We start from the raw sequence: 25,977 nt of genomic DNA, 5'->3' as shown, positions 1-25,977 counted from the left end.
TCCAACACATAGCTGGGATGACAGCTTCAGTACATTCTCTCAAGAGAGCTGGGACAGAGGCTCACAGTCACATCAATAATGCCCTCCTGAAAGGCAGATCCCAGCCGTGTGCATACTTAGGCCTGTGTTCTGTTTTAGTGTTTTTAAAAAGGGAAACATTTATGTATGCACTATTTGCACTTTGTTGCAGTTATATATGCATTGCATCTTGCATTTAACTTTTTTTAAATAGTTTTCTGCTATTCAGTGGATATTGTTATTGGGAGGGATATGCCGTATTTGTTTACATGCCTTGCTGTGGCTGTTCATCTCACCTACAACAGGTGCACCATGCCTTGCTGTGGCTGTTCATCTCACCTACAACAGGTGCACCATGCCTTGCTGTGGCTGTTCATCTCACCTACAACAGGTGCACCATGCCTTGCTGTGGCTGTTCATCTCACCTACAACAGGTGCACCATGCCTTGCTGTGGCTGTTCATCTCACCTACAACAGGTGCACCATGCCTTGCTGTGGCTGTTCATCTCACCTACAACAGGTGCACCATGCCTTGCTGTGGCTGTTCATCTCACCTACAACAGGTGCACCATGCCTTGCTGTGGCTGTTCATCTCACCTACAACAGGTGCACCATGCCTTGATGTGACTATTAATGTCACCTTGAACAGGTGCACCATAAATCAAAAGCTGTTCACTAAACAAAGAACAGGTGCTGCCTTGCTGTGGCTGTATAATCTCACACAACAGGTGCACCATCTTCTTCCTGTAGATGTTGGAACTCACCTACAACAGGTGCACCATGCCTTGCTGTGGCTGTTCATCTCACCTACAACAGGTGCACCATGCCTTTTATGTGGCTGTTCAATAACTAACCTACAACAGGTGCACCATGCCTTGATGTGGCTGTTCATCTCACCTCCTGGTGTTGGTGCCTGCTGTGGCTGTTCATCTGGGCCTACAACAGGTGCACCATCCTCTTCTGTTCATCTCACCCAACAGGTGCACCATGTGATGTTGGCTGTTCATCCGTCCTACAACAGGTGCCCATGGCTTGCTGTGGCTGTTCATCTATGAGATGCACAAACTAGGTGCACCATGCCTTCCTGTCTGTTCATCTCAATAATTCAGGTGCACCATGCCTTGCTGTGGCTGTTCATCCACCTGTTTAACAGGTGCACCATGCCTTGATTGTGGCTGTTTATCTCTAATACAACAGGTGGTTTGCCTTGCTGTGGCTGTTCATCTAATCACCTGCCATCAGGTGCACCATGGCTTGATGTGGCTGTTCATCTCACCTAGATGTTCATCCCTACAACAGGTGCACCATGCCTTGCTGTGGCTGTTCATCTCACTGTAAAACAGGTGCACCATGCCTTGCTGTGGCTGTTCATCTCACCTACAACAGGTGCATTTCATGCCTTGATGTCACTGAAAATCTCAGGCTACAACAGGTACACCATGCCTTGCTGTGGCTGTTCATCTCACCTACAACAGGTTTGACCATGCCTATGATGTGACTATTAATGTCACCTTGAATAATTATAAAAAAATACATCAAACAAAAGAATCTAAAAGTATTACCTGAGTATACAAGACAAAATACCTGATCTATCTTCAAACTTAGATGTAATGGAACATAACAGACATCTTGGGCATCAGTGTGCTGGAGTAAATGCAAGGTAACCATAGTATACTGTTTTGTCCATGCACCTGTTTACAAATCAGTACAACCTTAAATAACTAACCTTTTTAAGAGTGAAGCTCGTCTTTTTTGGCTCTATTGGTGTCCTGTAGTTGGTTGCCTGCTTGGTGAGGTCTGGGCCAACAAAAGACAGTGTCCATCTCTTCTGCACTCATCCGGAACAAGTGATGTTGGGGCAATCCTCAAGAGCACTTGTTTATATACTGCACATCTATGAGATGCAACCATGCAACTAAAGATTTTCCTGTTACAGTTAATTCTAAAGAAACTTCAGTCAATTGAAATGAATTCATTAGTTTAATCCATGTTGTTTAGAAAAGCATGCATAAAGTATTTATTTTTGATTCAGTAAATGCATTGTTTATATCTAATACCAGTGTGGTTTGGTTGTGAAGTGAAAGAGACTGGCTAATTATAGTAATCAGCCTGCCATCATGTGTATTATTGGCATATGGGAGTCTGTACGAGGAAAGCACGTAGATGTGTAAAACTACAATTTGCATTTATGAAATGTATTAACTCCTGTCCTGGCATCACTACTGTAAAATATGCAATCATGTACTTACCCATGTATCGCAGTGCAATCAGAAGAATCAGAATACATTTCAACACGGTCACTGAAAAATGTAGCAGGAAAGAGGTGGAACATCGTCCCGCCCTTGTTTGGGTGTGGGCCAGAGTTTGAGCCTGGATTTCAGTGTGAGTGCCGTTCCCCTCACAGCTCCGTTTGCGGCACCATGGTCTTAAAAAAATACGGATCAAATTTCAAAAGGAAGCCAGTGGAGAACGGAACACAAAAAAACTGAAATAACTTGGGAAGGTTAAACCAGACAGACAGGGTTTGGATGAGTTGTAGGGCCATAATGGCACAGGCAGGGAAAAGCCCAGCCAACACACGATTTGCAAATAATCAAGACGGGAGATGACAAAGCCTGGATTAAACAGTTTTTGAATGAACTCTGAATGTTTATTGAACCTATAGGAACTATGACACCCCTTGATGTTAATTGATAACATGAAAAAATGTTGTCAACAGGATCACGCCAAGGTTCTTAGTCTGGGAGGAAATCACTCACTGGCACTATAGTTTATATACTGAACAAAATCATGGAATGCAGTCATGCCCAAGGAAAGGAGCTTCTTGCTGAGGTTCAGCTTAAGGTGGTGATCAGTCATCCACACTGATATGTCTGCCAGACATGCAGATTTCCGATGACTGCCACCTGACATGCATCTGTTGTTCACAAATACATTTTTATTTTAAAGGTAGGGGCGTGGATCAGAACTAGTCAGTATCTTGTGTGACCACCATTTGCCTCATGCAGCAAGGCATCTCTTTCACATAGAGTTGATAAGGCTGTTGATTGTGGCCTGTGGGATATTGTCCCACTCCTCTTCAATGGTTGTGTGAAGTTGATGGATATTGGTGGGAACTGGAACATGCTGTCGTACACGTACGTCGATGGGGCAGGATGGGGCCATGAATTATGATGAAACATGGTGATGGCAGGGGATGAATGGCACGACAATGGGCCTCAGGATCTCATCACGGTATCTCTGTGTATTAAAATTGCCATCGATAAAATGCAATTGTGTACATTGTCCGTAGCGTATGCCTGACCATATCCTCACCATGGGGCCCTCTCTTCACAACGTTACAAACTGCTCGCCCACACCGTTCCATACACATGGTCTGCGGTTGTGAGGCTGATTGGACGTACTGCCAAATTCTCTACAACGACATTGGGAGTGGCTTATGACAGATAAATCAACATTCAATTATCTGGTAACAGCTCTGGTGAACATTCCTGCAGTCAGCATAACAATTGCACACTCCCTCAAAACTTGAGGAATCTGTGGCATTGTGTTGTGTGACAACTGCACAAGTAGTCTTTTATTATCCCCAGTACAAGTTGCACCTGTGTAATGATCATTCTGTTTAATCAGCTACTTGATATGCCACACCTGCCAGGTGGGTGGATTATCTTGAAAAAGGATAAATGCCAGCTAACAGGGATGTAAACATGTGCACAAAATGAAAGAAATACAATTTGTGCATATGTAACATTTCTGGGATGTTCTATTTCAGCAATTTTTTTACATTTAACTAGGCAAGTCAGTTAAGAACAAATTCTTATTTACAATGACTGCCTAGTGGGTTAACTGCCTTGTTCAGGGGCAGAACAGCTTGGGGATTCGATCCACCAACCTTTCGGTTACTAACCACTAGGCTAACTGCCGCTGGGAAAAACATTTTACATGTTGCGTTTATACACTGAGTATACAAAACCTTAACACCTGCTCTTTCCACAAGGAGAATCCAGGTGAAAGCTATGATCCCTTACTGAGGCCACTTGTTAAATCCACTTCAAATCAGTGTAGATGAAAAGGAGAACGGTTAAAGAAGGATTTTGTCGAGACAACTGAGACATGGATTGTGTATGTGTGCCATTCAGACGGTGAATGGGCAAGACAAACAATTGAAGTGCCTTTGAACAGGGTATGGTAGTAGGTGCCAAGAACTGCAATGCTGCTGGGTTTTTCACACTCAACAGTTTCCTGTGTGTATCAATAATGGTCCACTACCCAAAAGACATCCAGCCAACTTGACTGTGTGAAGTGCTGGAGTCAACATGGGCCAGCATCCCTGTGAAATACTTTTGGCACCTTTTAAGAGTCCATTCCCCAACTAATTGAGGCGGTTTTGTTCTTCAACTCAATATTAAGGTGTTCGTAAATGTTTGGTATACTCTGTGTATTTTTCTTCAGTGTAGAAAGACAACAGTTTTATCCGTTCGATTTGGGTGGATTTATCTTTATTGCGACAAATTATGGAAACTGTTTTTCAAAATGATTATTGCAGAAAAAAGGTACGCGGAGTACGTGATGTCAACACAACTATGAAGCTCCACTACACATTTAATTCTAAATGCCGACTGACTGCTAAATCGATTTTTAAACTATAGAAAATGATGTTTCTTTGCAGGATCGTTTTCCCGACTTTAAAGAATGGCTGAATTGCTTTTCTGGTTGGATGGATGCAAGTTTCACCATGACATGCACACAATATTGTGAATCTTGTGTGTCAGATTTCTATAATAGTTTGCTTTACAAGCAGAATGATTTCCATAATAATCCTGTTTACACAGACACATCTGACATCAGGCTACCTGATGGGACCTTGATAAATGCAGAAAATCACTAATCAAAATAAACGTTCTACCACAGCGACCATGTTTCTGTGAAGATTATTAACAGCCTCAATGTAACAGTATAACTTCAGACCGTCCCCTCGCCAATACCCGGGCGCGAACCAGGGACCCTCTGCACACATCAACAACTGACACCCACGAAGCATCGTTACCCATCGCTCCACAAAAGCCACAAGCTCAGGCCTAGCCCTGATATCAGGAGCCTGCGGCAAAAAGTTTGATGAAACAATTGAGACTGAAATGAATAAATCAGACATATTTAAGGACTTCCGGGTCAAACCCAGAATCAGCTGTAACTTCAACAGTAAAACAAAGCTTAAAACAATGTTTGAGTGAACCCTGAACACAGCAAATGAATGGTGAAGTCGCTTCCGTAGACTTCTTTCTCCTCACCGCGCTATAAAAGCAATTTTCAGTTTTCCCTCTCCCCGCTCAGACCACTCCGATACAGTCCTAGTAAAATGATAGGTAAAAACCTATTTTTGCCCATTTTAAATGGAAACCTATTACAATAAGGTACTTAAATTGTTACCCATAAATGATTTGATATTGATATAAAAACAGCTGCATTGGTCCTTTAATAAAAGGTGTTAACATAAAGAGTTGGTTATAAGAGGAAAATAAGCAGTGGCAAAACACATTCCAAGTATCATATTTGATCTTTATTGTGTCTCCACCTTGTCTGCAATTGATTTCTATGCATCTTTTTTGAAACACACATCCAGGAAGAAACAAAAATTGAGGAAAACATAAAATTATTCCTTCATAAATTCCATCTTAAACAAAAAAAAAAAGTGCTACAACAAATCACATACAAAAGACAAGTCTACAGAGTGACTCAGACACAGACAGTAGGAAATAGAAGAGGAGAAAGGGACGACAGGGGAGAGTGCTGTACTAGGTACAGTGGTAGTGTCATGTCATGGTAGAACATATAATCAGAGGGAAAAATGCAACCTGAAAAGTGATGCAGGTACATTGGTAATCTGGTGGTCCAGTGTGCTGGTACTTCAACCACACCTCTGTTCTTTTGTTGTCATATCAATAGAGGAATTGGCTACAGCACATACTGTATAGAACCAGGCTAGTGCCTGAGCATTGTGGAGTGAAATGTTGGACCGTAGGGAAGTGTGTTCTGAGGAAGGAGTGTAAAACATCAGGGATGTAGCGAGGGAGGTATAACAGAGGACAGCAAGGTGGAGAAATATAAAAAGCCCAGAGGAAAAGTAGCATTGGACACTAGGCAGTGGAGGCTGGTGGGAGGAGCTATAGGAGGACATTGTTATGGATGGAATGGAATTTAAAAAAGGGACATATCAAACACATGGAAATGACATGTTTGACTCCGTACCATTCATTCCATTTCAGCCATACCAAATAGATCCTCCCACCAGCCTCCACTGATGCTAGAAGAGGCAGGGAAAAAGGTAGAGAAACATATAGTGAGATATGGCAGAGAGTGGCCCGATATCAACATAGTGCATCTGCTATTACTGATGATTTACCTTCACCACCAAAGACGTATGGATCAGAGAGTACCTTCACCCAACCAGGGTCAAGGCTATAGAGATGTTTTATGATGAAAGCTGATAAATAAATAAAAAAGACCACATATGCAAAAAGTACACTGGTTGTCTAAGTCAGCCCTGGAGGACCCCTGTTAATGTCTCCACATAATTAGGTAGTGAAGGTTGAACCACAGTCCTCCCTGCCTGGCTTTGAAACTAGGAGATAAGGAAGTATGCCGATGCTCCATCATCACAACACAGACTCACTAATATGACGATTAGCAGTCCAGTAGTATGAACCGAAACCTTGTTCCCGATACTGCACTCTGGGTCTCACTACTCCTCCGACATACTGCATCTTCACAGAAGTTTTCCACAGCAACATAACCATGTGTCATATGTTAAATACGAGGTATAGTCATCATAGTTGTATCTTCCACTGCATACAGGAGAGTACACAAGAACAGCTTTAGGAGAATTTAAATACAAACATAATTTAAATTCCATTCCAGGTCCTCCACTGCCAGCCAACTCATCAGGAAATGACAGCTTTGTCCACAGACCATCTATAAGCAGAGGGGGGTTGAAAGGACAGCAAGCCGTCCAGTTCATTCGACAATGATAATGATGGCTGACAAAAAAGCAGTGTGAGGATTGGGATGTCTGTAGTGTGTGTGATCTAGTCACCAGTCTGGTAGTGACTACAGAGTGACTGTAGTGACCTGACATACAGTATCTTACAGAGCCATAGCTACTGAGAGAGAGAGAGCGAGAACACATTCACACTGCGAGTCCACAGCTGCAGTCAGTCGGTTAATGCAGTCAATAGAAAACAATGAGCAGTGATGGGCACCTAATGAAATGAACAGTTCTCTAGTCCGCCGCAGGTAGGCTCCATCAGGATTATATATAGATTTCTTTTAACTGTCCACACCAAATAAAGCTTTAGAAATTGCACTCGTCGCCACGTTATTCCCAGGTCCTTATCCTTGTGATATTTACATTCAGTAGTTAGTCCAGGATGGGATACAAAAAAATAATCAAATGAAGTGATCTTAAAAACTGAAAACAAAGTATGTTTGTGTTACTTGACATCACTACTGCAATGCAAAGGCAGAAGACCGCCAGTATCTGTTCTGTGATAAAGACAGCACCTGTATTATCACAAGCACAAAAGGTTTCTGGTTCTGAGATTGTCTGTCTGTGTCTGCGACAGCCATCTTCTGCCCCCTGCAGATAGAGTCTAGTCATGAAGGCTGAATTTACAGTTCAGAGTGTGTAGTGCGTGTAGTGTGTGTGTGTGGTGCGTGGTGTATACACAGGTTGGACCAGGAAGCACCAGCGTGGCCACCCCTCTGTGCACTGGTATGCAGTTTTCCTATAGAATAAAACTGAACAGAGCAGGACCAGGTGGGACCAAAACTGGTCTGGGTGGGTCTGGTCTGGGCCTGGACTGGTGTGGAGGTGTGTATCTGGGCTTGGCTAGCGCAGTTTGAGCCTGAAGGCTGAGATCTCCATGGGCTCCAGGCTGACGGAGGAGTCGTTGGCCATAGGGGGGCTGGAGTACATCAGGGACAGCGACACGGGCTGGAGCAGCTGGAGGTCCAGGTTACGGAACAGAGACGACAAACCCAGCTGGAGGGATAGCCACAAGGAGAGAGATGTAGAGAGAGACAGACAAATACAGTTTGTGAAAGAGGGGTAGAGAGTGTGTGACAGAATAATCTTTCCAGACTACCATAATGACTCCAATTGCATGCGTGTGCAACCTACAGTACTATCCAGTTGTATCTGTGGTGAGCCATGTGTGTAACCTACAGTACTATCCAGTTGTGTCTGTGGTGAGCCATGTGTGTAACCTACAGTACTATCCAGTTGTGTCTGTGGTGAGCCATGTGTGTAACCTACAGTACTATCCAGTTGTGTCTGTGGTGAGCCATGTGTGTAACCTACAGTACTATCCAGTTGTGTCTGTGGTAAGCCATGTGTGTAACCTACAGTACTATCCAGTTGTGTCTGTGGTAAGCCATGTGTGTGGTTGAGGACCACTGACCTGTCCCTCGGTAGTGGTACAGTTGAAGCCGGGGTTGGGTGTCTCCAGACCACAGTCCAGACCTTTCCTATGCAGGATGAGGGCCGTGTAGGGAGACGGGGAGTGGGTGTCCTGCTACACGTCACACAAACAGCAAAGCAGAAACATATCAGCATCAATGGTAAACACACAGAATTATATCTTCCAGTATATTGACGCTCCACAAACAAGAGAATGTCTTCACTTCTAGTTACCTGGTGCTGGATGCTGCGCAGGTTGATCACGTGGAAGTCGCAGGGCAGAGCCCCTGTGAAGGGGGCGAAGGTGTGCAGGGGAGGGATGCCACGCTTCTTGGGCAGCACGGGCAGCGAAATCACCTCGTGGTTGAGGATGGCCGAGGTCAAGTGACTGAGCAGGGAGGGGAAACTGGTTGGTCCACTGTCCACCACCTGAGAGGCAGAGAAACACATCACAACAGACAACACGGGTCATATCTGACAACTAACCCCATCCCACCGTGCTTAGCTTCTGCACTCAACACAGCAGGGAAGCTGCAGAGCTGAAAACAATTATTTTAATTTTAAGCGCATATCCAATTCCAGGATGCTGCTATGGCAGACCTTTGAGCTACAGGGTAGAGGGCAGCTAAAACATAGGTTAAACTAAAGTGAAGAACTACAGCTATTGCACAGATTACACAGACAGACTACCAGCCTGCTACAGCTGGGTAGCAAGCAACCTCACTGTTGCCGTGGCACCGTTACCTCTTGAGCACCGCCTCTCAGAGTGATTGTGATGAACGAGTGAAACATGGAGGAGAGTTTGGCAAAGAAGCCAGCATGCTGGAGTGCAATGGAAGAGCAGACAGACAAAGATAACAAAAATAAATGAAAGGGGGTGACAAAAGAATGGAGGGACAGTGGTTAACAATCGCAGCATGAGAGATGAGACATTTTCAACAACTGCTGATAAACAGAATTCCTGGCTGACCCACTGTTTCCACTCAGACTATATTGGCTTCATTTGCTTGGATAGGACACCTATAAACAAGATGCAGGAAGTTCCAGTAACTTCCATCTGAGGACTCTAGACTGACTGACCTTGTTGCCAGTGGACCTACTCTCCAGTAGGAGGCGGAAGCGGTTGGCCGTCTTCTTGTTGTCCTTCAGTCCCTGGCCCAGGCCGCGGTTATCATCTTGCATCAGCCGCCGGTCCAGAATCACCTCCAACTGGCCTGAAGTATGGAAAAGCAGAGACATGCACATAGAGCTCTATCATAGATCCTGGATAGAATGCGATTTATGATTGACATTCCCATTGAGGACTTCCACCATTCTAACTGGGTGGGGATTCCTATGGGTTGGGAGCGTTCAGACAAAGATCATAGCATTGTCTTCTTCAAATTGGGTTGCCTATGGATGGTCAATTGCATTTTCCCTGCCTCTGTTGTGGTAAAAAGCTGAGGTATGGGCTGGAGTAATATAACCAAATTCATAGACAGAGCTAAAGATGCAAGGACTGGCCAAACTATGATATCAAAAAGGCTATATAGTGTTTGTTACATTCACTTAGTTTACAAACAATGGCTTAAGACAAGCTTATATTTTGGGTTCAACAGTTCAAATAAGCACATGAGGCATTTATAAGTGATATTCTTAAAGAGTCAATGGGTACATATCATTACTTCATAAATCCCAAAATTGATGTAGCAACTGCAGTCCTTCCCTACCGCTCTCTAGGCTGGTGGCACCCAGGGCCTGGGCAGAGTGCAGGGTGAGGCGGTGCTGGCTGTCCTGAATGTAGGCCTGGCTGGCGATTGGGTAGAAGTTGGCCTGCAGGGGGAGCTTCAGGAAGCGGCGTCGGGGCTGCATCTGTGGAAACATTACAGTATCGAGGTACATGTTGAAGCCAAAGGTCAGACATTCTATAGTGTAAAGTGTGTGTTGTGGTCTGACCTGGAATCCGTTGAGGTCTGTGTAGAAGGTGTCGTCATTCTGGATGTCAGTGACCAGCCGCATGGCCAGCTCCTTGTTAGACTGTTCTCTGATGTCCACCATGGTGGTGACATCCAGAGACAGACCATCCACACCTGGCACATTGTGTATGCGGATGGTCTGTTGGAAGTGCTGGTAGAAAGCCACTACCTCAGAGAAAAGAGGTCCCTCCACCACACGCACCACCGGAGGCTCCTTCTGACTGTAGGGCTGAAAGATGGAGAGACAGTGTGTTTCTCTAATGGTTAAGGTTAGGATTGAGGCAGGTTATTGATCCAAAAATGGTCTACATGTAACGTACTGTATCTCTAGTAGAGGTAGGAGGGTTTTAAAGCTTGCTCACCTTAGCCTTTCCGTCAGGCAGGAAGAGGTAAGCCCCGCTCTTATCCTTGGAGGACCGAGTACCATATGTCACAAACTGGATCTGAACCTTCAACTCCTGAGGGTCATCTTTGCGACGGATACTCTGCTCGAGAGAGACCGAACGAGAGACCATATTATACATTACACTTCAACCAACTGAGTCTGTGCTGCCTATTTGGAATTCATCAAATGAGAAAAGGGTCTTGGACAAATTTGATAATTTTAGTCAACTTTTAGGCTGAATTCCAAATCTGTTAGAGACCAAGCACAGTCAGTGGCTGCATCCCCAAAAGACAATCCAGGCCTTTGGCCAAAAGTACTGCATTACATAGGCTACTATCTTGGCTGCAGCCAGCCTTCTACCCATCCACGCACCTCCAGCAGGCCTGTGGTTCCTGAGAAGCCCAGTGTGAGGGACTGGGTGGAGGTGTAGAAGGGTTGTGGGTCTGCCGTCTGGGAGCGGAGGGGGAGGGGATCCACGGCGTGGGCAGTCTGCCCCCGACCAGACAGCCTCAGCAGGGTCTCAGAGCGCAGCGTCATGGGGGTGTCGGCAGAGTCATACAGGTGGAACACAGCCAGGCCCAGGGCAGGCAGACGCACCATGAAGGAGGCCTGTAGACAGGACAGAACACTGTTAAAGACAAACACGGCAGACAGACCGGGGCACTCATGCTGCACCTAATATAATCAATACATCTGTCAAATGAAGTACCAAGCAATGCCCATTAAGTAGCCACTGAGAGCACCACAAATTAAACCAGCAACCACACCTGGAAGACCTCTGCGCTCATCTGGCTAGCAGAGCTCCACTGGGCACTGAGCTGCACAGGGAGGGTCTGTCCATCCTCTGTGAGCACCCTGACCCTGGCAGAGTTCACCAACACTGTAACCACACACAGCCTATCCTGCTCCACCGGGTTGAATAGCACCAGGTACCTGACGGAGAGACAGGGGGATATCAGTCACAAACACCAGACCCATGAGAGACTGTAGTGGGGCAGAGTGGGGGGGGGGTTACCTGGGTCCTGACTGGTCCAGTTCAATAAGAGTGCGCTGGGGCAGGGAGTCTTGGGTGGCACGTCTGTCATCCTATAGGATAAGGATATGAGTATGCGATTGTCAGTTGCACTGATTGCTTACACTGGAGAAGCACTGAGTAGTAGATCACAACTCCTGTCAACCACAGAATCCCATTGGAAAGTGACAGACAAGAAAAGATAGACTTATATAAGCTATTGTAACACTGTTGTAATGCATTGTTAGAGAGCTCCATGTCATGAACAGGTTGACGCTCCCAGTCCTTCTCCCTCACCGTCTCTAGGAAGGGTTCTGTCTGGTAGAAGCGATACACATCCTTGTTCTTCATCACTAGGAAGTGGGCTGCGTTAATGATCACTCTCTTCAGGCCCTGCAGGGAGTGCAGTAACCTACAGGAGAGACAAAGGACCAAGGACACATCATCCTAATATTCTTGAAGTTTGAGACATGAGTGTCCTTTATCAAACCAGTCTCCCCAAACCAGGCACATCTCTATTCTGCATATCGCTTAGCTACTGACCTGTTACCGTAGTCAATGACCACGTTCTCCTTGGCGGTGCCTGTGATGGCATCGTGATGCTGGAAGAGGGCGACGGTACGCCTTGCGTCCGTCAGCAGGGTGTAGTCTGAAGTGGGGTAGCGGCCCTCCATGCCTGTGTGGCGAGCATGAGCCACGGCAAGACTGAACAGGATCTCTGCCCCCCTTGGGAACACCACACAGGAATAGTTTAACAAAGACAAGTGAACCTTTGACAGTGTGCATGACAGGTTTCCATCTTCCAATTATTTAGCTTTTGAAAACTACACACGTGGCTAACATTGTTGAATTAACAACTGAGAGTAAGGCTCAGATGCCAACCTGCTGTTTCACAGGTGTATTGAAGCCATGTCTGTCTGATTCCACCTGGCCTTACCGGAGATGGGACTCCAGCACGCGGTCCATGCTCTTGTAAAAGGGCCGGGAGGTGTAGTAGCCGCTCCAGTAGTGGTCCTCGCGGTCTGCGTACGCAAAGAAGTCCCCGCTCAGCACCGGGTAGTCTGGGGGTCTGGCACCCTGGGGCACATTGTTGGCCTTGTAAACCGCAGTGAAGTATTCGGTCAGGGTCCCAAACTGGGCCTGGACACATACAGGAACACAGGTGAGATTGATGTTTAGAGAGGACATTATTAGATTCAATCCAAAACTAATGTTCAATAACTAACAGACCAGAAGAGCCAGAGAATTGTGGGCTTGGTCTCTGACCTGCACGTGCATCTCGGGGTGAGAGTTCATGTAGTCAAAGAGTCTCTGGTAGTTGAGATACTGCTGGTCCCACTCCAGGGCCTTGTCGTAACGAAAGTCATCTCCTAGTGGAACCAGAACCACCTTACTGCGGAAAAGCTTGGACTTCTTTCGGTACTGGTCCAAGAGCAGGTGGGCCCTAGGGTGGAGAGGTTACACACAGATTAACATCACAATTGTGGCTTGTGGGTACCAGTATTACAGGATTCAAAACAATACATTCCTGAACAGTGCTTGCTTTAGAACAGTGGTTCCCAAATGTTTTACAGTCCCGTCCCCCTTATTAAAACATTCAATCTCCAGCTGCGTACCCCCTCTAGCACCAGGGTCAGCTCACTCTCAAATGTTGTATTTTGCCATCATTGTAAGTCTGCCACAAACACACACTATACAATACATTTATAAAACATAAGAATGAGTGTGTTTGTCTCAACCCGGCTCGTGGGGAGTGACAAAGGACTCTTATAGGACCAGGGCACAAATAATTATATAATACTAATCAATCATTTTGCTCTTTATTTAGCCATCTTAAATATAAAATCTTATTTGTTCATCAAAAATTGTAAATAACTCATCACAGATTAATGAGAAGGACGTGCTTGAAAGGATGCATATAACTCTGCAATGTTGGGTTGTATTAGAGAGAGTCTCAGTCTTAAATTATTTTCTACACACAAGTCTGTGCCTGTATTTAGTTCTCACGCTAGTGAGGGCCAAGAAGCCACTCTCACATAGGTACGTGGTTGCAAAGGGCATCAGTGTCTTAACAGTGCGATTTGCCAAGGCAAGAAACTCTGAGAGCAGCCCTATCCAGAAATCTGGCAGTGGTTTCTGATTAAATTAAATTTTCACAAAACCGCTTGTTGCAATTTCGATGAGGCTCTCTTGTTCCGATATCGGTAAGTGGACTGGAGCAGGGCATGAAAGGGATAACGAATCCAGTTGTTTGTGTCATCCATTTCAGGAAAGTACACGGGGAATTTCACACTCAGCTAACTCAGATGCTTCGCTATATCACATTTGACATTGTCCGTAAACTTGAGTTAATTTCACACAAAAAAAAAATCATACAATGATGGAAAGACCTGTGTTGTCCTTGTTAATGCAGACGGAGTAGAATAGAGCTCCAACTTCTTAATCATAGCCTCAATTTTGTCCCGCACATTGAATATAGTTGCATTGAGTCCCTGTAATCCTAGATTCAAATTATTAATTTGAGAAAAAACATCACCCAGATAGGCTAGTCGTGTGAGAAACTCGTCATCATGCAAGCGGTCAGACAAGTGACATTTACGGTCAGTAAATAACACTCTAAGCTCGTCTCTCAATTCAAAAAAACCTGTCAATACTTTGCTCTTTGATAACCAGCACTCTTCTGTATGTTGTAAAAGCGTTACATGGTCGCTGCATAATGCAGAAAATACACAAGAGTTCAGGGGCCTTGCTTTAACCTGTTAGTCCACTAGGGGCATTATTTCATTTTTGGATAAAAAGACGTGCCCGTTTTAAGCGCAATATTTTGTCACGAAAAGATGCTCGACTATGCTTGGAATTGATAGTTTTGGAAAGAAGACACTGACGTTTCCAGAACTGCAAAGATTTTCACTGTGAGTGCCGTTGAACAAAAGCTTCAGGCAAAACCAAGATGTTTGAGCGCCCAGGAAATGAACAGGATTTCTGAAGCTACGTTTTCCATGATCGCCTTATATGGCTGTGAATGTGACAGGAATGAACGGACACTTTCTATCGTTTCCCCAAGGTGTCTGCAGCATTGTGACGTATTTGTAGGCATATCATTGGAAGATTGACCATAAGAGACTACAATTGCCAAGTGTCCCGCACGGTGTCTGCTTGGAAATTGGTGCGCAAAAGTCAGCTACCAGTATTTTTCCATCTGAATCAGAGAAGAATGCAGGCTTCCAGGGACGGCATTTCAATGAATAGATATATGACAAAACACCTTGAGGATTGATTCAAACAACGTTTTCCATGTTTCAGTCGATATCATGGAGTTAATTCGGAAAAAAGTTTGACGTGTAGGTGACTGAATTTTCGGTTAGTTTCGGTAGCCAAATGCATAGTAACAAAACGGAACGTTGTGTCCTACACAAGAATCTTTCAGGAAAAACTGGACATCTGCTATGTAACTGAGAGTCTCCTCATTGAAACATCTGAAGTTCTTCAAAGGTAAATTATTTTATTTGATCCCTTTGCTGGTTTTTGTGAATATGTTGCGTGCTAAATGCTAACGCTAAATGCTAAGCTAGCTATCACCACTCTTACACAAATTATTGATTTTCTCTGGTTCTAAAGCATATTTTGAAAATCTGAGACGACAGGATTGTTAAGAAAAGGATAAGCTTGAGAGCAGGCATATTTATTTCATTTCATTTGCGATTTTTAGAAATCGCTAACGTTGCGTTATGGTAATGAGCTTGAGGCTGTAGTAACGCGACCGCATGCGGGATGGGGCGGACTATGAGGTTAACAAAGTTAACCCTTTTCATTGTAAAACGTCTTTCAAGCTTTCAGGCATTCCCTTGGCAGCAAGAGCCTCTCGGTGGATGCTGCAGTGTACCCAAGTGGCATCGATAGCAACTGCTTGCACGCGCGTTACCACTCCACTATGTCTCCATGTCATGGCTTTTGTGTTGGTATCAGTACAGATACCAACACATCTTGACCACCAAAGTCCATTTGATGTTACAAAGCTGTCCAGTACTTTAAAAATATCCTCTCCTGTTGTCCTGGTTTCCAGAAGAGGATGTCTTCCTTAATTGACTCCCCATAAACATAATGAACATATACCAGGAGCTGTGCCAGGCCCGTCACGTCTGTTGGCTCATCCAATTGTAACGCATAGCATTCACTGGCTTGTGTGCGAAGCAGTAATTGTTTCAGAACATCCCCTGCCATGTCACTGATGTGCTGTGAAAGTGTTGTTTGAGGGAGACATTGTCTGAATACTTTATGGACTTTTCCCAGCCATATCCGCGGCAGCAGGAAGAATGAAGTCCTCCACAATAGTATGGGGCTTGCCTGTCCTAGCCACTCTGTAGCGCACCATATAAGACGCTTCAAGGCCCTTCTTATTAATGGTATCTGCTGCTTTTATACATGTCTTACTACTCAAAAGTAATCTTAATTGTCGCTCAAAAAACTCCTGTGGTTTATTTTTCAAATTGGTATGTTTTGTTTCTAAATGTCTACGCAACCGTGAAGGTTTCATCGAGTTGTGAGATAGTCCTTTTGCACATATAACACACAGTGGCTGAGGAAAGGCACTACTCCCAATATAAGGGAAAACCAAATCAATGTAGGTCTCATCATATTTGCACCTCTTCGATGGTCCAACATCCCTGTCTGTTTGGTGCTTTCCCGGGTTAGGGGACGACGGTAGCTCGTCGGCTGCATCATATTCACAACTGTCAGTGTCCATGCTAGCTGGACTAACAATAAACGTAGAATTACTGATGCTAGCATTGGATGTGCTTGTGGAAGCAGAATAACTTATGTCATATATAGGTGCAGGTGTAGTACTGCTGGTAGTAGCAGTACTACTAGTAGAGCTGGTATGTGTCTCTATTGACGCAGGCCTTACAACGAAATGAGCAGCAGCTACGTTTGGTTACATACGGACCGTTAAGTGGAATTCCCGCGAGAGAGTAACGGTTAATGTGATTGGATGTTAATTATTTGACGAGGCTACCTGTATTTGACATTGTGTTGTTATTTCACTGAACAGTAGATGGTTTAATTGTATTTGTGGCAGTAACGAGGCTACTCAGGCGAGAGAAACCGCACCAAAATGTATAGCCCCGCTGGAAAATATAAATGGACTGTTTGAAAACGTGAGAAATAATAATAATAATAATAATAATAATAATAAGTATTTATTATTTTAAATGTGAATCACATTTTTATTTGGCGTACCCCCGACGGTTTGGGAATATCTGCTTTAGAATATTGACATTATTGGCAATAGCAACGTTTCTGTTTAGTGACCTTCGTCAAAGCATACATTTAATGAAAAGGAGAAAGCTTGCAAGCAGTGTGCAGAAATGTCTTCTTTTGAAATGCATTACATATTCAATCACATCTCTTAGATGTGTGAGTGCATCCCAGTGCAATGCCAGTGTTACAGGACAATAGATGACTGTACATGACCTTAGAAAATGGATTATATATATAAAAAAAGACCTTTAATGGAAAAAGGCAATCAATAGATTTCAGTTAGAGAACTATTTTCTATTAGTCTCTCTCTGGAATATCTGCTTTGTAGAATTCTATGAGGCGTTTCTTTTTTCTACACAAAACTAGTGATTGACAAGCCAGTAGCATCTTTCCTGTATTTCTGCACCCACACCCCCTGTTCTACTGCAGAGCTCTGACATCTCCTCACCACCAATCCCCCACACAGTCCCTGTAAATGTTCCTTGACCACCCCCCCAGCAGTATGGTTTACAAGGCCCCGGGGAGACTCTCCCTGCTTGGCTCACCTCTCTGCCACGTTGGCCTCCACCACGGCCCGCGGAGGAACCTTCCAAGGACAGTTGACCCGGCCTCCTGGCAGCCTCTTAAAGTCGAACTGGCAGCAGATCTTGGGGTCCGGCCCGCATGTGTGTGGCACGTCATAACTGTAGAAGGGCATCATGTGGCAGAAGATGTCCGTGTCCGACTTTTGGTCTGGCAATACAAACAAAAGGAAGAAAATAGTTTACTTATTTGTAGTTTGTGAATATAAAAAGTGCAATGTAAATACAAGCAAGGAACACAGTTACTGTTCTTTGTTCAAACTATAAAATTGGCCATTGCCACATTTCCCACAAACTCAATTTGACTTTAAAAGACAGTCCAGAGTTGCAGCGCATTCCAGAGAGAAAAGCACATTATGGTGTAAATAGATGAGATGGTTTTCCTGGGAGCAGACCAGCCAGCCACTGACCCCAGGCCTGCCTCCACATGAATTCCAGGCTGCGGCTGGAGGCAAAGTGCTTCTTTATGGAGTAATGGACCCTCTGGATGAGCATGCTGGTCAGGTTGGCCCTCTTCAGCAGGTAGGGCATGGTGGCACTATGGCCAAAGGGGTCCACAGCCCAGCCTGACCGGGGGGTCACACCTACAGTAGGGCACAGCACAGGAGGGTTAACATCATGGAAAATACAACAGAGCATGGTGCACAGTTGATATGTCATCTTAAAAGGAACTCAAACAGGAACAGAAGACATAACTATGTCCAAAGTCATACAGGATTTCACACAATATGCACAAAAGGTGTCGTTGCAAAGTTATCCGCTCAGAGTTTGAATCAGTTTAACTTTCAAATGCTTCTGCTCCAAACCTCAGGGTACAAAGCCCCTTGCATGAATAAGAAAAAGTGTCTCGGAGAGGGCAGACGTGTCACTTACCCACGTTCTTCTCCAGCCACTGATGGCCTTCTATGAGCTGGTCGATCATGGCGAAGTAGTGAACGTTGGCCTCATCACTCATCACCCAGCCTCCAGTCACCATCTCCAGCTGACCTCCTAGGATTAGCCTGAGACATCCACACAGTAGGGAGATGAGAAAAAGCAAACTCTTACTCCGAGCCACTGCATTAACCAGAAAGCAGGCTATGTCAGGAGTATCTAGTCTCTATGACAAGGCAGATGTGAAGCACATTAGTTCATTACTGTAGATCACCCTGCTAATGTGGCCTGGCAGGTTGTTTACAGCCTGTGATAAGTGATACTGAAAATATACTGTTTTGCTAGTTAGGTAGACATTCACAGCTGGACGAGTTCCTCATTACAGAAAACAACTGAAATCAAATCTACCAAGACCGGCACTATTGACTCTTCCCCCATGTGGGCAATCCTCAAAAGACAGCTCAAATACTTTAAGGAAGAATCCATTTGGGCAGTAGTAAGATGCCTGAGAGCGAGTACTGTGACTGTGAGACACTTACTTGCGCATGGCTTCCTGCTTGTGCATGTCAGCACTCTCCCACCACTTGGCGAAATAGGAGATCTCGGACCAGATGAACTTCCTGCGTGGGTCCTCAGTCAACTTCACCAGCATGTTGTTGAAGATGTGCTGCGTCTGGTCTGTGTAGTACTTATCAAATGTCTTTATCCAGCCTGCCGGGATGGGAGACAGCAGCACAGAGGTAATGAGCAAAACAATACAGATCAGGAGAAACAGGGTCCTGTTCAGTAGGACTGGCAGTACTGACGCAAAACACTTCAACTGAAAACGGGAGTTCTTTATTGGAAAAGTTCCTGGGGTAGGCTTTGGCTACCTCCCTGATTCAAAGCATTTATGGGTCTACAAAATATGACCATGTATTGTACCATTTCCAATAGTATATTCTGGATTGTGCCATGACAAGATGAGGGGTAAGAGCAGGTCAGCAGTACAGTACCATACAAAACAGCTGTGCGGTATTAAAAATAACACCCGTTTTATTATTTAAACAGAACAGAAACTGTGCCTTACAATGAGCCACCTTGAATGCATTGTCAAAGGATGAGATGCATGTAGCAACTGATAATGTAATTTAATTTAACAACATTTGCATTTAAAATGTAATAAATGCTGATAATGTGATAAATTGCCAGTAATGTAGTAAATGCTGAATGCATAACTTAAAGTTTTTGCGTATGAAATCATTATTACATTATGCATTGATTATTACAATATAAAGTGGGATTTAAAAAAATACAAATGTAATAACAGTTTAAAATTGCTTTCTTTAATAGCATGCATTTTAAGCGTCACACACTTGAGGAACACTTTGCATTCATTGCCACAACAAACTTGCAATTTGAAGACACACCTTGTAGTCATGTGATTAGCCAAATTGTAATGATCACAAAAATATTCAACATTCAACACAACAAATATTCAATATTCAAGGAGTTTCACTCCTCCTTATCCCAGGACTGACCAAGCTCCTTTGCCTTAGAGTGCAGATGGAACCACTCATGTCAGACTGATTCACTCACACACACTAAACCCATTGGTTCGGTGCCAAAAACTGTGTTTTTTTCCACTACTGCCTTAAGTCCTCTTAAGAGCCTCACATATGGAAGTTCTACATAGTGAAAGGGGCCTTTTACCATTGCGTTGTCTGCAGGTCTTGTTATGACTCTACGCCAGTCCTGCCATTAGACCTACTTCACTTTACCTGCAGTCTTGTTAAACCTTAAAAGCTCTGGCCTGGCTTTTGGAGGACATCCCAGAACAAAAGAAAAAAACAGCTTTAGCGTGATTCACTGACAACAGTCCCAGTGGTCTCTCATAGCTCTCCGCAGACCCAAGACTAGCTGTGAACATTTACTCAGTGACACCTTAGTAATGAGTAAAGTCAATTCTAATTCAAATGGAAGCATAATGAATGGCCATTCCTGTTCTTGAGTGACAACCTGCAGGATCTACCACAGTCAACAAGTCAATAACTGTCAAGTTAGCTAGCGGGCCTCACACTGGCTGTAAATAAATCTAATGGAGCTGTCAATCTCCGGCTAAAATCAAATCTTGTGCCAAGTAACAGACATTCTAATCTAAAAATAGCCTAGACGTTGGCATTCTAATGTAATTATGTCACTCCATTTGTCAATCCTGTCATCAGCAGGTAATAGCAAAACATGAAAAATGTATAGAATTGTGGTAAGACCCAAAAAATAAAAGGTCTTCCCTGTCACTAGGCCTCAATCACACTTTCCAGTTTTGAAACAGAAAGGTAGATCTACTACCTGACCTCGTCCAATAAGAAACCCTAATTTTCATTATTCATTTCATAATGTTTTGCTAAGGTGTACTCTGAAGAAACTTGCTTTTGAGGCATGCCTCACCTGGGTCGTTGTGGGAGTGAGGGACCACAAACACCTGCAGAGGCTCACTGTCCCACTCCCCAGGCTCATAGGTGATCTCAAAGCCCTGCTTCCACACACCCCCATCCACATTGTCAAACTTCAGCAGGGAGTACACGTCCAGCATCTGGAAGACAACAGACCGAAGTTGGCAAAGTGGTGAGGGTGGAGAGAAGAGGCAAATCACATGAAATCGGTAATCTCTCACCTTAAATGTGTTATGTAGACAAGAGACAGTGTGTTAACAATTACATACGCATATGGCCTACTGATGGCCAACAGAACAATACCCAGAAAGTCCCTGGAGAGCAGCTCACCTGCAGGTCGGTCTGTCCACGGCGGCCCTGGGCAAACTGGCAGTCCTGGGGCTTGACAGAGAGGAAAGTGGGGCGTCCGTCGAAGGGCAGGACCCAGGAGCCGTTGGCACTGCGGAAAGGCAGCTGTCCGCTGGGGGACACAGCGCCGGTGTCAGTCAGCTCCAGGACAGAGTCCTTGATGTGGCTGATGATCTGGTGGTTCTCCTCCAGTAGCTGCTCCAGCTGTTCTATGCGGTTCTGCAGAACAGAGATCTGGCTCTAGAATGCAGGAGGAAAAAGGCCCCGGAAGGAAAATGGGGATGAACGTCACAGGAGGAGCTAAACATGGCAAGCAAGTCTATTTGGATGGATACACTACTTCACTGTCCCCTCCCCAAAGGAAACACTGTTGTGAAAATCCAGGTTGTTGTTCACTCAAGCTGTTGCAAATACGTAAATGAATAAATAAAAGCTAACCATTTATGGGTCCTATTTGAGGCAAATGCCAAAAAACAAGTTTAGGCCAACATGACAAAAATCCTGTCAGAAACAATTCAATCCAGGCTTCCTTATTTACACCGTTGCTGGAGCGGGTCTTCAGGTCACAAATATCAGCACAGCTGTGGTGGCTGGGCATCTCTACACATGGTGTGTTTATGAAAATAGCTCAATGCCTCTCAGAATACAGTACAAAATAAATGGATAAATTAATTATTTAAACATGTGTGCATCTCAACAATTAGGCCCTAGAGTATTATACGTTTGATAATTACAGCTTTGATGTAACTCAAATTCAAAGGAAAAGTGTTCATTAAACTTGAAAAAGGTACTGCCTCTGGCTTGAAACAGCACACAGATGTATCACAACAACGTGGTGTTTGATTGCAGACAAGGGTTGAGACTAACAAGCTTACTAGTGGTGCCATGTCTATAGATGTCTTACCCTTGGGAAGTTCCCGCCGCCGTTCTGTCTCCTTGCAGGGTCGTGTTGGACTCTGTCCAACATCAGGTATAAGGAGAATACTGCCACACAGAATATGGCTCCTCCACACACAGTCACCTGCTTCTTCAACTTCATCCTTTAGCCTGTAGAAAAGCCTTTTGAGGGGCAAAAATAAATAAATAAATACCTTGACTTGTAGTTCTTTACCTCCAAGATAAGCGGGAATGGTCCTTAGTTAGGACAGAGTGGAGTGGAGTCCTTGGAGTGCAAAAAGTGCCTGAAAGTGACCGGCAGGACCAGTGTCAGCAACAGTTCCCCAACCTTGCCTGCACTCCCTTAGACCTCCATTAACCAGAACAGTCAGGGGCGGAAAAGTTGGCAGAGAAGGTGGATGTAAGGGTGTAGGTGTGGTGAGGGACATAGGGTACTTAAATCAGCAATAGCTGGCAAGCAGTCGGTCAGCTCCGGCCAAACCACAGCCGGGCTCCTTCAAAGTGGCCCTTGTGCTCCCAACCATCCAAACCTGAGATTTGCGGAGGAGGGGGAAAAAAAACACAAAAAAACAAGCACTAAACAGCGAGGGCTCAAACAGGGAGCCTACTGTCTCCCCAGCATGGTGTCTGTGTGTGTGTGTGTGTGTGTGTGCAATCCTTTGGTCCAGTCCAACTCCCTGGGCTGTGTCTAATTCTTTAGCACTGGCAGAGTCCCCTTTCAATCTGGTTGGCTGCCAGGGCATAGCCATAACAGTAAGCACATGGCTTCAGTGGTGCGGAGAAACAGGGGTGAATGAAGAACTTGGCTACAGGTACCACCAGCTCTTTTGATAGTATTTTTCTCTTGGCTCAAAGCACTCCAGTATGACACAAATGTCACTACGATGCTCTCTTTGACAAAGCCTAAGCATATCAACAATGGCAAAAAAAGACACATTTCCTTGGTCACATTTGCATCATGTTTAAATTATGTCCTAGGGTTCTTTTCTGAGGTTGGAGGGTAATAATGTCAGTTTAAGAAAGCATGGCCAAAACAACTATGTAATCCTGCATTTAGTACTCAGTAAAATACTGTATGCAAGTGTGTAGGAGAGGGGAGTCACAGACAGATCTTGATAAAGAATGTATACCAAGAAGCAAAATAACCATGCTGAGCCCAGTGGCCTGGATTTCAGGACGCTTGCTAGCTAAAGAAAGACAGGTGTTCCTCCTTTCAACAGCAAATCCTGTATGATCATAATCCTATCAACTAACAGGCTGTCAGTGACAGCCTTGCCATGGGGATTTGTGATGATAAGACCCAATACTTACACTGGCTGCAAAACAACTAAATGGTTCCCAATTCAAAAATGATGTGTTGGGCCATCTGTGCATGATGACTAAACCTCTCCTAACATGGAAATGACAGGCTCCAGTGATATTAGCTAAGTAAAGTATTCTGCCTTTAATATAAATGAGCTTGCAATCTTTGCTAGGAAAAGTCACTGTTGCAAGCTCCACATTTTGCAATACATAAATCACTACATGAGGATATCAGACTCCAAAGACTAGATTTGATTATTTCCCATGTGTGAGCTTGTAAGAAAAAGATGGGCCACTGACTGCTGATTCCCCTTCATCAATACAGATGATGGAAACCGACGTGGTAAAGAAATATCAGTTTGTGGAAATGTATCCTTGTTTGTCGAACCTGTAAATTTAAACAGCAGCAATCAGTGAAGTCAAATAAAGCTCCGGAATAGTTAATGGTGATTTCCCCGTGTGTGGGATGAGGTGTGAAGCAACAATAACATGGCAACTCAATAATTCTTCATCTTTCAAGCAAATGAGTATCAATATAGCTAGCTAGCTATAAAGATCTAGTGACAGTGACAAATATATTTTTCGATGCTAGCTTTACTGAGAGAATCTATGCATACTCACGTTACCCCTACCTATATCTACAAATTAACACAATTACCAGTACCCCTGCACATTGACTCAGTACAGGTATCCCCGTTATTGTATTGTGTAACTTTTATTTTATTTATTTTTACTTTAGTTGATTTAGTAAATGTTATCTAAAAACTATATTTGCTTAAAACTTAAAAAGTATTGTTGGTTAAGGGCGTGTAAGTAAGCATTTCACAGTAAGGTCCTGTTGTAATTCGGCACATGTGACAAATAAAGCTTTCATCGGATAGTCAATGTCATTGTATTTTAAAATGAGCTAGGTAGTTCCAAATAGGATACCATTCATACACAGGCATAAACTATGATTCATGCAGTCATGCCTGACAGACAGCTAGCTATATTAGCTAGGATCTACAATGACAGGTTGGGTGGATTTGCAACAATTTGAGTGTACCCTAGTGTACATACGTTTCAATCTGTGCTGTGAGTCAACTCAACTGACATTAGAAAAAAAAATAATATTACATTGCATCAGCTAGCATCATTTGAATGAACAATCTACATCACCATGGCAATCCAGCATCAATTGATAGAACATTCCAAATTACCATTTAAATTATTGCATCGCAATACCTGGCAGTCACTGCGAGTGTACCTATGAGTTTACCAGTCAACTTGTCAGGGTTAGAGCGTCCAAGTCCGTTCTATTTCTATGGGTAGGCATTTCTCTGTTACCATAACAACTTAGCTAGCTAGTTAGCCTGTCTGTTTCATTTGCGCCTGTTAGCTAGCTAGCAGGTGCTGTTACATTACTGCATTAGCAAGCTTGCTTCAGCAATCCTTTTGCCACTGGAGTTTGCACTCATCTCTGACTGACTGACAGCTGCTGGGCACAATCACACGGCTCAAACACTGTAAGGTTTGCTAGCTAACGTTACGTTAGTTATCTGACTACACAACCAGTTAGCTAGCATTAGCCTGGCTACCAGTAACAGGCTAGCTAGCTCAGTGTCAAAGAAATCAACCTACCAGTCAGAGTCAAATCATCCCGAATATCTGTTTTCGGGACACATAAAATACATTTACGTTATGATGCCCGTGGACGGTTATCCATAGCTACCGAATGGTTTTCTGTTTCGCCGTCAGCAATAGATTGGATATGCGTGTCAGAGACGAAAGAGGAACCGAAATATCCCACTCCCTCATTTTTTTTCTTTCAATGAGGTGAGGAGGAGGAGTCTACCGACGTGTCCATAAGCGACTTCAGTCACCATTCATTTTCTGGATTCAGGGTCATTCAAACATCGTTTTAAGCTTTGTTTAGCTGGTGACAGTTACAGCCGATTTCGGGATTGTATCGATTCTCTCTCCTTAAATATGTGTTATCTGATTTATTCGTTTCAGTCTCTGAAACTTTTAATCAAACTTTTCGCCTCCGGCTCCTGATGTCAGGGCACAAAACAAGTCTCCTGAATTAGCCTAGTGCGCCCAGCTATATCCTTCCCGAGTTTTCCTTGGCTAAACTAGCTGGCTAGCGGAACTATGCTAATCCTCACTGCCAAACTTCATAAATACTGCACCCTCAACTTCAAAACTAATTTGCTAGTTATACAATAATTTATCAAATAAATTCGCTGGGAAGATCTTGAAATTATGTACTGTAAGAAAACGGTGGCGAAGGACATCATTACTACTTAACGCGGATCTAAGTTCAGTTTTGAGATCCACCGGCATTGACGTAGTGTTAGCTGGACGTTTCTGACTGGTCTTGGAACTGTGACGACGGGCAGCCTATCCCTGCTTGGCTCTATGGGCAAAGAAGTGATTCTGCCAACACAGACAGATATGTACCACAGGTTGGTGGCACGT

The 25,977-nt window shown here is 44.1% G+C and overlaps 1 protein-coding gene across 3 annotated transcripts; it reads right to left on the bottom strand.

Moving 5' to 3' along the window:
* Nucleotides 1-5,553: 5,553 nt before the first annotated feature.
* On the bottom strand, nt 5,554-25,939 carry LOC118401132 (alpha-mannosidase 2x-like). 3 transcript variants are annotated; one of them, XM_035798399.2, is made up of 23 exons: nt 25,138-25,783; nt 22,223-22,377; nt 21,301-21,558; nt 20,966-21,110; nt 19,078-19,249; nt 18,539-18,666; nt 18,076-18,249; nt 17,630-17,816; nt 13,092-13,269; nt 12,763-12,965; nt 12,369-12,551; nt 12,123-12,237; nt 11,829-11,899; nt 11,581-11,746; nt 11,186-11,422; nt 10,791-10,913; nt 10,409-10,657; nt 10,183-10,324; nt 9,554-9,687; nt 9,218-9,295; nt 8,708-8,902; nt 8,475-8,588; nt 5,554-8,056 (listed from the first exon to the last, which is right to left on the bottom strand). In XM_035798399.2, the coding sequence occupies exons 2-23, from the start codon at nt 22,355-22,357 to the stop codon at nt 7,904-7,906; spliced, it is 3,540 nt and encodes a 1,179-aa protein (XP_035654292.1). In that variant the 5' UTR covers nt 22,358-22,377; nt 25,138-25,783; the 3' UTR covers nt 5,554-7,903. The 3 variants fall into 3 exon arrangements, with proteins under 3 accessions (XP_035654292.1, XP_035654291.1, XP_035654289.1); XM_035798398.2 differs by lacking the exons at nt 9,218-9,295; nt 25,138-25,783 and adding an exon at nt 25,808-25,939; XM_035798396.2 differs by lacking the exon at nt 9,218-9,295 and having other exon boundaries at nt 25,138-25,781.
* Between the last annotated feature and the right edge of the window lie 38 nt (nt 25,940-25,977).

This window comes from Oncorhynchus keta, chromosome 22, assembly GCF_023373465.1.
Source record: "Oncorhynchus keta strain PuntledgeMale-10-30-2019 chromosome 22, Oket_V2, whole genome shotgun sequence".
NCBI classification, from domain to species: Eukaryota; Metazoa; Chordata; class Actinopteri; order Salmoniformes; family Salmonidae; genus Oncorhynchus; species Oncorhynchus keta.
Note: the sequence above shows the minus strand (reverse complement) of the source record. Positions and strands in the feature narration are given on the sequence as shown.